The sequence below is a fragment of the Phaethon lepturus genome, unplaced genomic scaffold, assembly GCF_000687285.1.
Source record: "Phaethon lepturus isolate BGI_N335 unplaced genomic scaffold, ASM68728v1 scaffold42031, whole genome shotgun sequence".
NCBI classification, from domain to species: domain Eukaryota; kingdom Metazoa; phylum Chordata; class Aves; order Phaethontiformes; family Phaethontidae; genus Phaethon; species Phaethon lepturus.
Window position 1 is genome coordinate 1 of NW_010519236.1, and position 9,603 is coordinate 9,603.

Sequence of the window (9,603 nt, forward strand, 5' to 3'; positions counted from 1 at the left end):
TGGATGATACCAGTGAGGAGAGAAATGGGCAACAACCAGCAAGTAAAACCAGAGCTCCCCGATTTATTAGCAGTTGGTTCAACAGGACCTTACACCAGCGCCCGGGAGCCTCTCCCAATGCAACCCCACGGAGGGGCAGTGGGAAGGGGCTGCCCGCCACGGCCCCACACACGGCTGCAGGGAATGGCCCCGCTCCGGAGGCGAGGGCAGCATCCCGGGTACCGCATCCACCTCCGGTGGCAACAGCTGCCACCCTGCATCCTAAGGAGCAGCTCCATCCGAGGGGAAATTTGGGCCCTTATCCCAATAAACCCCTGATGGCTCAGCCTCGTTTGCCAGCCCTGGCAGCAAGAGCCAGGGGACAGGACGGGGTGCGGGACAGGCAGAGCCGGGGCTGTAGCTCTGTACGGCACCACCAGTATAAAGACACGTCTCCAGCTGGGAAGCCGTCCCCCATTTCCCCACTGACCTTCATCCACGTCACGTGTAACAACCAAAGAGACCACGTAAAACCCTCGGGGTCTAGGTACAAATTCTGGCACCGAAGCAAAACAACACCCTGCAAAACAGGAACCAAACGACCCCCCCACCCCCTCCCACCCCAACGTTATTAAAATACTTTTGCTTTTAATATTCAAGAGGTTTCAAGTTCTCAGCATCCTTCTGACTGCCGTTATCCCAACGTCCGCCCTGTCCCCAAGGGCCGGCTCTCCTCTGTGCCGGGGGACGTCGGGCGCCGCTCGGCTTTACCACAGGAAACACCACGTGTGTACAAGGGGGGGGTTGGGGGGGACAGGAGCGTGCTGGGGTCAGCACGCCGGGGCCAGCACACCAGGGCCAGCACACCAGCCCCTTCTCCTGCTCGGACGCAGTCCCACTGCGCTGCCCACGGAAGGGGAGGAAGAAGTTGAGGAGCTTGAAAATGAACGGAGATGACAAAAGAAATCATGCCCAGGTCTTTGAAAGGAAAATCTGCCTTGTTTGCAGCTTTTCCAGGTAGGTGTCATGGGAATCTGGCAAACTCTCCCACCTCCTGCCACGGGACCAATGGCAGGAGCGGGTCTGGGTCCCTCTGTGCTTTGGGTCTCCACCAGCTCCGTTCCTGGGCTCCAGCTGAACACAGTCACTGCCAGCATGCCCAGAGCAGCTCCTCCACCCTCGGACCAGGAGGTGAGGGACGGCTCTGACGCTGCACTCAGGCCCAGGGGAGTCAGGGCTTGTTTTGGGCAGAGAAAGGGGGAATTTGTGCCACTTCCCCACATTGGAGCAGGGCAGGAAGGGACTTCACCGACAGGCCCAGGAAAGGAAAAAAATGAAATCAAAGAGAAATGGGTGTGGGGTAGGCAGAGAGGTGGCAGTGCGGGGACCGCAGAGTCAGGCCACCGCTCGGGCAGCCTCTGGCACAGCTGTCTGCTCCTGGGGTCCCCTCCAAGGTGGCGGCTGGGTATTGCTGAGGAAGGTCCCACCGGGTGCAGGGGTCGGCCCCGCTCGGGTATTGCTGGGCAGGCAGCGGGCAGCAGCTACCTGGTGCTCTGCAGCTCCTCCCGCAGCCAGGTGGGCAGCGTCTGCCCCATTTTGTACAGGAGCTTGGAGAGCTCTATGTTGTGGTCCCTGTAATAGTCCCGCAGGAAGGCGCGCGACTGCAACGGGAGAACAGAGAGGAGGGTCAGATGGACAAGCCCCAAGCCCACCACCCTGACACAGCTCCCCGGCGCCGCTCAGGACCATCCCAGGAATCTTTCTGCATACTCACATCCGAGTCCATCTCGGGGTACTTCCTCCCCTTGCTCTTTCCCAAGCATTTTGTTTTCCCTCCATCCAGAAGCTGACACCAGAATCCTTTCTTTGCATCAAACCTGCAAAGTGAGAGCTCTGCCTCACCCCTCTCACCCCCCCACACACATTCTGCAGGCAAGCATGCTGCCTGACAAGCCCTGCTGCTGCCCAGCCCTGCATGGGGGCACGTCTCTTTTTAATGTGCAGCCCAGCTAACATCTCGTTATCGATCCCCTTGTACAACAGGTTCCCTGTACAGCCGCACAGTAAGTGGCCTGACAAGGATCATTCATCACCACGTCACCCCGCTGAGGGAGCACGGGGGTCTGCGTGGGTTTAATATTATTTTCTGCGGCACCTTTGACCCTGGATGCCCTCAAGAGCCCCACGACACCTGGCTGCAGATTCAGAGCAGCCATGTACATAGGCAAGAGCAGCACAGAGGTAAATTATCATTCTTCTGGAAGCTCGAGTCTCCTGCTTCCTATGTTGGGTTTTAATGTCTGGAAGGCTCAGAGGCAGGTGACACCCACGGTGGTACCACAGGGCAAGCAGCAAGAGCCGCTCTCTGCAGTGAGTGCACAAGGAGCCAGGGTGCTGGAGCTCAACAAATGGCTTGAATGCACCCCTGAACTCTGCTCCAGGAGCCCAGGGCTGCTCCTGGGCTGCCCGGGGCCACACCACCGTCCCCACCACGGTGCCTGGATAAGCACAGCAAAGTGGGGTGCTTACTGAATGTTATTTCTGATTGCAGCTACCCCAGTGTAGGTCACAGCAATGAGGAGCTGCTGTTCTGGCCTCAGGTGAAACCCTGGTCTCATGAAAACCACCGGCAGCTCTGTGGTGAGCCCCAGGGCTGTGGGCTGTGCCGGTACAGCGCTGAGTGTCCCCAGGGGCAACTCACTGCACCGGGAGCTGCGGCAGGTTGGAGGAAGAAGCCCGGGGAAGGACTCACGCCAGGGTCTTGTGATAATCGATGAAGTTGGTCACACCAAGGAATTTCTGGACTGTCTCCATCACTTTGGCAGGTTCTGTTCGGAGCAGCTTGCCATCCAGGACTAGGATCTGCAAGGACCAAGGCAGGGCGGTGAGGTGCCACTGGCTCCCAGCCCTGCTCTCCCAGGGCACAATGATGCCTTTGCTGCAACTTTTGCCATCTTGGAGCCAAATTTGCCACCAGCCCATGCAGGCTCTCCTTTTGAATGCATCCAGCCCCCATTTCCCCTGCACGCAGCTCGAACCACAGGCAGCTTTGCCCTCTATTTTTGTTCTGCTTCAATGTCGCAGTGACACCGGACAGGGCAGCCCTGCAGAGGTCTGTGGCCGAGAGTGGCGGGCAAGTGGTGCGTGCCCCTGCAGAGCCACCCACAGCCCTCCACCCCACGGCCCCCTTTCAACCCTGCTTTGCCAGAGGACGAGCAGAAGGACCTACCTGCCCAGGACCGGCACAAGAACGTCTTTGTGCATCATCTATCATCAACCTCACACTACAAGGGTTTCCTTCTTGCACAATATCTGCCCTCTGCACCTTTCCCAAGTACCTTTACTCTTCTCCCCGTGGATATTAAGGTATAAGAAAAGCAGCTCCCACGGAAGCACCCTCGCAGCTGACTTGGGACCCATGCTTTCTTCCCTAAGCATCCTTGCTTGGGTGAGGGGGGCTTCCTGGGGTGCTGCCAACTGTAGGAGTGGGGTGCTCCCATGCCTACCTGGTTGGCGTGGTAGCTGTTCAGCCAGCGCTCAATGTGGGTGGCGTACCAGCCTGGCACCAGGCAGCGGTTCTGCAGGGTCCGGAGCTTCGGAGCAGCCTCGGGTCCTGCTGTGATCACCTCATGGAAGGTGTATTTCAGGGCGATCAGGTCATCATGAGCTCGCTGGTGCTGTTAGGCATGAGCAAGGTAGGTTTGTTCTTGGGGCAACCCAAATCCTGGGCTGCCCATGAGGCACTGCAGCTCCCAGGCCACCACACCATGTCCTCATTCGTCTTTTTCAGCCAAAAAGTGTGGCATCCGCAGCCAGCCCACCTCCCAAACCAAGCTGACAGAGGGAAGGCCCTTGTCCACCACCCATGGGGCTGCCCAAGCTGCGGGAGAGGCAAAGGCAGGCAGCTCACCTGATACCAGGAGTAGGCTCGATCTGCAGGGTTGATGAGAATGGTGATGACTTTGGCCTTGGAGAGTAGGGCTGAGGCTCTCCGGGGAGCCACTTCGGAGTCAAAGTAGTTGGCACTTTTCTCAAAGTAGAAGTCAGAGGTGGTGTTGGAGGGTATGGGGAAGAACTCCATGTACCTGGGGGAGGCACAGTGTGAGGCACGCAGACAGGCACCACGAGATGTCCCCAGCACCGCCCATTGCAGGTGACATCTCAAACACTCCGTACCATGTGTTAATCCTGCAAGGTTCCTCCAGGTCTGATGCACAGCCTGGGGCTCCACAATCCCCTTCAGCCATTTTGGAGGGCCAGACCTCACCAGATTCCCCAGGCAGACCCCAAAACCAGGGAGTAGCAGATGCACACACACACCCCTGGCTTCTGCCGAGGGCACTCTGAGTCCAAAGGCAAGTCACCTTTGCCTTCAGGACGACACCTCAAGGATAAACCATGGTGGTGTGATGGCCTGAAGGCAGTGCATGAGCATGCCCTTGCAAAAGGCAAAGCCATGCAGGATTCATACCACCTTGCAGCACCCAGGTACCCTCCACCAAGAGCCCAGCAGCTCTGAAGTCAATGGGAAACCCTGCGGCACCACTGCTCCTGTTCCCGAAGGAATTGGCACTCCCAGATCAGCCCCCATGCTGGGGAGACCTACCAGTCGATGCCCTTGTGATAGTTGTGTCCGTTGAAGAACTGTATCTCCTCAAAGGTCTCTGAGCTGGGGTAGTTGCTGCTCAGGTCTGGGTGCATCCCCAAGAAGAGATAAAGTGCAGTTGTTCCTTCAGATAGACAGAGAGCGAGAGCTGACTTGGGCCAAACCTCCCTCCAAACTCTGCTTCAGGGCAGGAGGGCGGAGAGAAGCTCTTTCGGGGTGTGTGGGGGACCTGGCAAGCCTCCCAGCATGATCACAGCACCGAGGGTGAAGGGAAGCACCTGTTTTTTGAGGCCCGATGATGAGAAGCTTTGGGAATCGGTCACAGGTCTTTTCTTTGGACCAAATGTCTTTGTGCCGTTTGTCTTCACAGGGATCCTGAAATGCAGGGGGGGAGGATTAGAGACAAGGCAGCCTGGACGGGACCATGCACCACTGCTCAGCCCCCTCCAGCCCGAGCAGACACAGGAGGAGGCCGTGCTGCTCAGCAGGCAGGGCAAAGACCAGACTTATCTCCAAGTCTAGGGGGCAAACTCCTTCTTGGCCTGCAGAACCACAGAGAGTTGAAAAACCACTGCTTACCCAGGGGTTCAGAGAGAAATTCAGGTTGGAAGGGACCTAAGGAGGTCAGTTAGTCCAACCTCCTGCTCAGACCAGGGCCACCTATACCCCAGTTCCCTCTCCCAGCACAATAAACAGGGCTGCTTCCCCCATTCCAGGCATGGGGGGTACCTGCCAGAGTGGGTCCTTCTCCTCGGAGAAGATCTGGAAGTATTTCTGTGCCAGCTGCATGGGTGGCAACGTCTGCAGCTTCAAATTGGTCCAGGAGTTGAGGAAGCGGACCAGGTGCTTGAAGGTGTACAAGCCCAGGCGGTCGTTGCCATAATTGGACAGATGGGTCATGAAGATGCTGATCTGAAGTGGAGAGGATAGAGCAGGGGTTAGCGGAACCTCACCCAGCAGCTGCCCCATCCAAATGGCTCCCCACCCTGGCTGAGGACATCGGGGACACCTCCCACAGCTCTGCAAGAGACGCCTGCCTGTCTGTCCCTGGGCAGCTGGATGGCAGTACTCACGGGGTTGAGGAGCACGGTCAGGAACAGTTCACCCCCGTTGATGATTTTGTCCAGCTCACTGGAGCCACCAGGGTATTCGTTGTAGAAGATGGTGTGCGTGAAGAGGCCGCAGGTTTGCCGGGGGAGTACCTGGGGCAGAAGAAGGATATGGATCGAGCAGGCAGAGGAGCCAGTGCAATGGAACGGCCACACAGCCTCCTCCAGGCATCCATGGCTGGGTCCCCTTCTCCTCCCCAACGCCTCAGAGGTCAGGATCAGCTCCACTGCCCCTCACCACCTTCAATGTGAATCCTGCCACCCACAAGGGATGGAGGTGGACAGATACAGAAGCCAAAAACTGTCCTCACATGAGCTTCTCCCATGCAGGAGGACCAGAGGGCACAGCCCCCTCAAATCAAAGCATCTGAGCTGCCCAGAAACCACCCACCAAAGTTCTGGTGGGGGAGGCAAGAGGAGAGAAGCACCAGAGATAAAGCCTTGCCACCTACCATGATGCCATTGTGGATGAAGCCACGGCGATAGCGAGCGGGTTTCAGATGGGGGTACTCCTCCGTGCTTGTCACTTTGATTGACCAAACCTGCTTCCAAGCTTCATACAACTGCACATGGACGGGGTACACACCTGAGTGGTGCGGGGCCACGGCGTACCCCATGTCAGTGGGGATGCCATGCTCCTGCAGAGGAGAGACCAGAGAGTGAGTAACCGTGGAGACCTCAAAACCACAACGTCCTAAACTCATCTCTCCCCAGGGGACTGCCCATTCCCAACTACAAATTGTCTGTTTGTGCCTCTGGAGAGCAACCAGGGTGGGGCTGTGCCTGTGCATTCTCTCCTAACCAGGGCTCGTCTCCATGAAAGTGAGCCCAGGAGCAGATGTGCTGGGTGGACACTTGCTCCTCTGCTTCACACGGACCATCCTCACCCCCGCCACTTCTGCTGTCACCAACAAAACAGCAGCAGCAAAGCTTTTCTGTGGAGAACGAGGAGATATATCTATACAGGACTGTAAATTGGTTTATAGCAAACATATATAGTATGTTATATGATATAAAACAGCCTGGAAATTTGGAGCTGGACAACTGCCCATCCCCAGTAGCGATGGTCTGGTCTCTCTCTAATTAAGCGCCTTTAATTATCAGACAGTGAATTCAAGTTAGCCTGATGATCCCTCTCTTAGGCTGTAGGACCCAAATATTATTACTGGGTCTGGCTTTACTCGTGTGGGTTTAAGACAGCTGTGAGCAAACCAGCTGATCACAGCGTGATCTGGTCTCAGTACTGGCTTTATCAGGGCCACATAAAGGACAGTCCAAGAGGATGGACAACCCCTTACCAAGCTGAAGCTCAGAGCCTGCCTTTATCAACCAAACAAGTCCCCGACAGCTCGGCCTGCAGAGGGAGTTTCCATCAGCCGGAGCCTCTTGGCACACGGCCACTGCTCCAGGATCCCGCATCATTGCCCAGCGCAGTGTCAAACCGTGCCGGGCTGAGCACCCAAACCGCACCCCCGGATCGGACCTCCACATCCACCATGGTGCTGGGCCAGGTGGGCATGGCTGCAATGCAGAGACGATGTCTCCCCTCGAGCAGGCACCGGGGCAGCTCGCTGCCACAGCAGCAAGTTGGCTGGTGAAGATAAATCCTTTTGCTCCATGTACTAGTGTATAAATGGATTTACCCATCCGGCTGCAATGAGGGGGACATGACAACATCACCAGGTCCCTTTGCTCCAGCAAGCAGAGACTCTCACCCAAGTCACCTGGGAAGCCTCTTTGCCCCCCTTCTCCCATCCTCCCCCCACCATGAGCACCCCCACCGGCGGCATCTTACTCACGACAGCGAATTTCTTGTTTAAGGTCATCTGCTCAGCAAGAACAGACTGGTTGTGGAAGAGGTGAGGCTGCATGTGGCTCCACATGTGGGGAAACCACCAGAATTCTCTCACGTAGGACAGCAGCAGGTCATCACCTTCATCCTCGGCATCGGTACCTGCGGGCACGATGCTCGCTGTCACCACCGGGCACGCAGAGCCACGCGTGATCAGCCGGTGCAGAAGGAGGGGGAGCCCCTCTCAGTGACCGGATGATGGGGGCAACAGGGTGGGATGCCCCAGGACCCTCCTGCAGCCCTGACGTCGGCCTCTTTGAGCACCAGTTCATGCCCCAACACCAGCCATATGGCATCAACACACAAAGAGATGCCCTTGCCCTCCTCACCCGTGTGGAAGAATTTCCCTGAGTATCCCAGGTTGAAGGTGAAGTTCGGGATGTGGGTGCGCAGCTCATTCTGCGTGTTGAACAGCGCCTGCGAGAGGAGAGAAAGCAAGAGGTCTCAGCACACAGCCATGGAGATGGCTGCCACACCAGGGTGAGGACCTGTGTCCCCGCGAGCTTCACAGAGGGGCTCCCAGGCAGCCAGGGGATGCTCTGGGGACAGGAAAACTCATCCCTGGAGCATCCCAGAGCAGGCAGAAGCGCCCAGTCCCATGCATCCCAGCCAGGACATGACAGCCGCACCTTGACATCTTCCACCTTCATGCGCGTGCCCTCCTTGCCCACAAAGATGTCATCGATGTCCACCAGGATGTAGCGGTCAAGGGGCAGGGAGAGCCTCTTGCCCGTCAGGAAGGAGACAGAGTCCACAAAGACCAGCTTGTGCAGCCAGAAGTTGAGGTTGTTGCCAAAAAGCACCCTCTGGATGCCATCGTGGAGGCCCAGGTCCTGCATCACGGTGGTGTGCAGTGCCGCATCCACGCTCATGTGTGGGATGGACTCAGCTGACTTGGTCTTGGCCAGGAGGACCGGCTCGTAGGTGGAGTGGTTGGACTGGAAGACAGTCCAGTCCTCCCCGGGGAGCACACCCTTCTCCACCTCGCTGGGGCGCGTGATGTACAGCAGGGGCGACTTGGGGTTGATGCTGCAGTCCTTCAGTGCCAGGTTGGAGTGGAGGAAGAGAGGGAAGCCCTTCAGCTGGGCACTCAGCAGGCTGTTCTCGTTGGCCTGCATGGGGGAGATAGGGGACAGAGGAGATGGGACGCTGGGGACAAGTGCCCAAACTGGCTGTGCAGGCAGGGGCTCAATGGGGGCACCGATGGCCACAGCAAAGCAGGGAGGCAGCTCACCACCCCCAGAGATCCGGGTGCTGGGTCTCCTGCCTTCCTCTCATGAGCATGGGGTGCCCTCATCCCCCTCGCACACTCAATCCTGCTCATGTCCAGCGTGCAAAGCCTCCCGGGGCTATGAGCCCTGGGCAGAAGGGCAGGGGGCTGCTTAGCAAAATACCTGCTTGTGCTTTTGACAAACCCCAGCAAGGGTCACTGCTGGGAAACAGGATGCTAAAAGCAACCAGAATCATCCCAGAGGTGCATTTTTACCCTCAAAACACCCAGGGGCTGCACAGCCTTTCCACAGGGAGAGGGCTAAGATGGTGCCCTCTGCTAGAAGCCTGTGCCCCATGCCAGGCTGCAGGACGGCTCCACACCAACTCAGGCTGCTTGCAGAAAGCAAGGGGAGGGCAGAGTCCCTGCAGGGGCAGTGGGACTCCAGCGGCCTCTGCTCACGCCCGGCCTGGCCACGGGGTCTTGGCTCGCCCCATGCACCCCATTACCTTGAAGAAACCGATGATGCCCACGCCATACTCCACGCAGTACTTGTCCAGCAGCTCCCGGTTCCAGGCATCCAAGTTGACGTACTTGAGGATGTTCTCGTAGATGATGAGCGCAAAACGTCCACGATCCTTGTCAGTCAGTGTGGGCATGTCCCCCTTCCCTGGGGCAATCTCCGTCCTGTATTTGAAGCGACTCGACTCCAAAATGGCCACGATCTCCTGGCCCAGCTGGGAGTAGAGGCTCTCCACGAAGACGAGTACCAAGGGGTCTGTGCGGGAGGAGTCGGCCACCTTGAGGCTCTTCAGCGGCAGCAAGCGGGAAGGGGCAACCTTGGGCT

The 9,603-nt window shown here is 57.7% G+C and overlaps 1 protein-coding gene across 1 annotated transcript; it reads right to left on the reverse strand.

Moving 5' to 3' along the window:
* Positions 1 to 1,520: 1,520 nt before the first annotated feature.
* On the reverse strand, positions 1,521 to 9,601 carry LOC104628416 (bifunctional heparan sulfate N-deacetylase/N-sulfotransferase 1; the record flags this gene model as incomplete). The annotated part of the gene is made up of 14 exons (XM_010296979.1): positions 1,521 to 1,640; positions 1,754 to 1,856; positions 2,732 to 2,841; positions 3,486 to 3,656; positions 3,890 to 4,064; positions 4,586 to 4,709; positions 4,864 to 4,960; positions 5,315 to 5,497; positions 5,659 to 5,787; positions 6,147 to 6,332; positions 7,494 to 7,648; positions 7,876 to 7,963; positions 8,176 to 8,658; positions 9,266 to 9,601. Coding segments are annotated over 14 exons (2,460 nt in total), but the record flags the coding sequence as incomplete, so codon positions are not given.
* Positions 9,602 to 9,603: the final 2 nt, after the last annotated feature.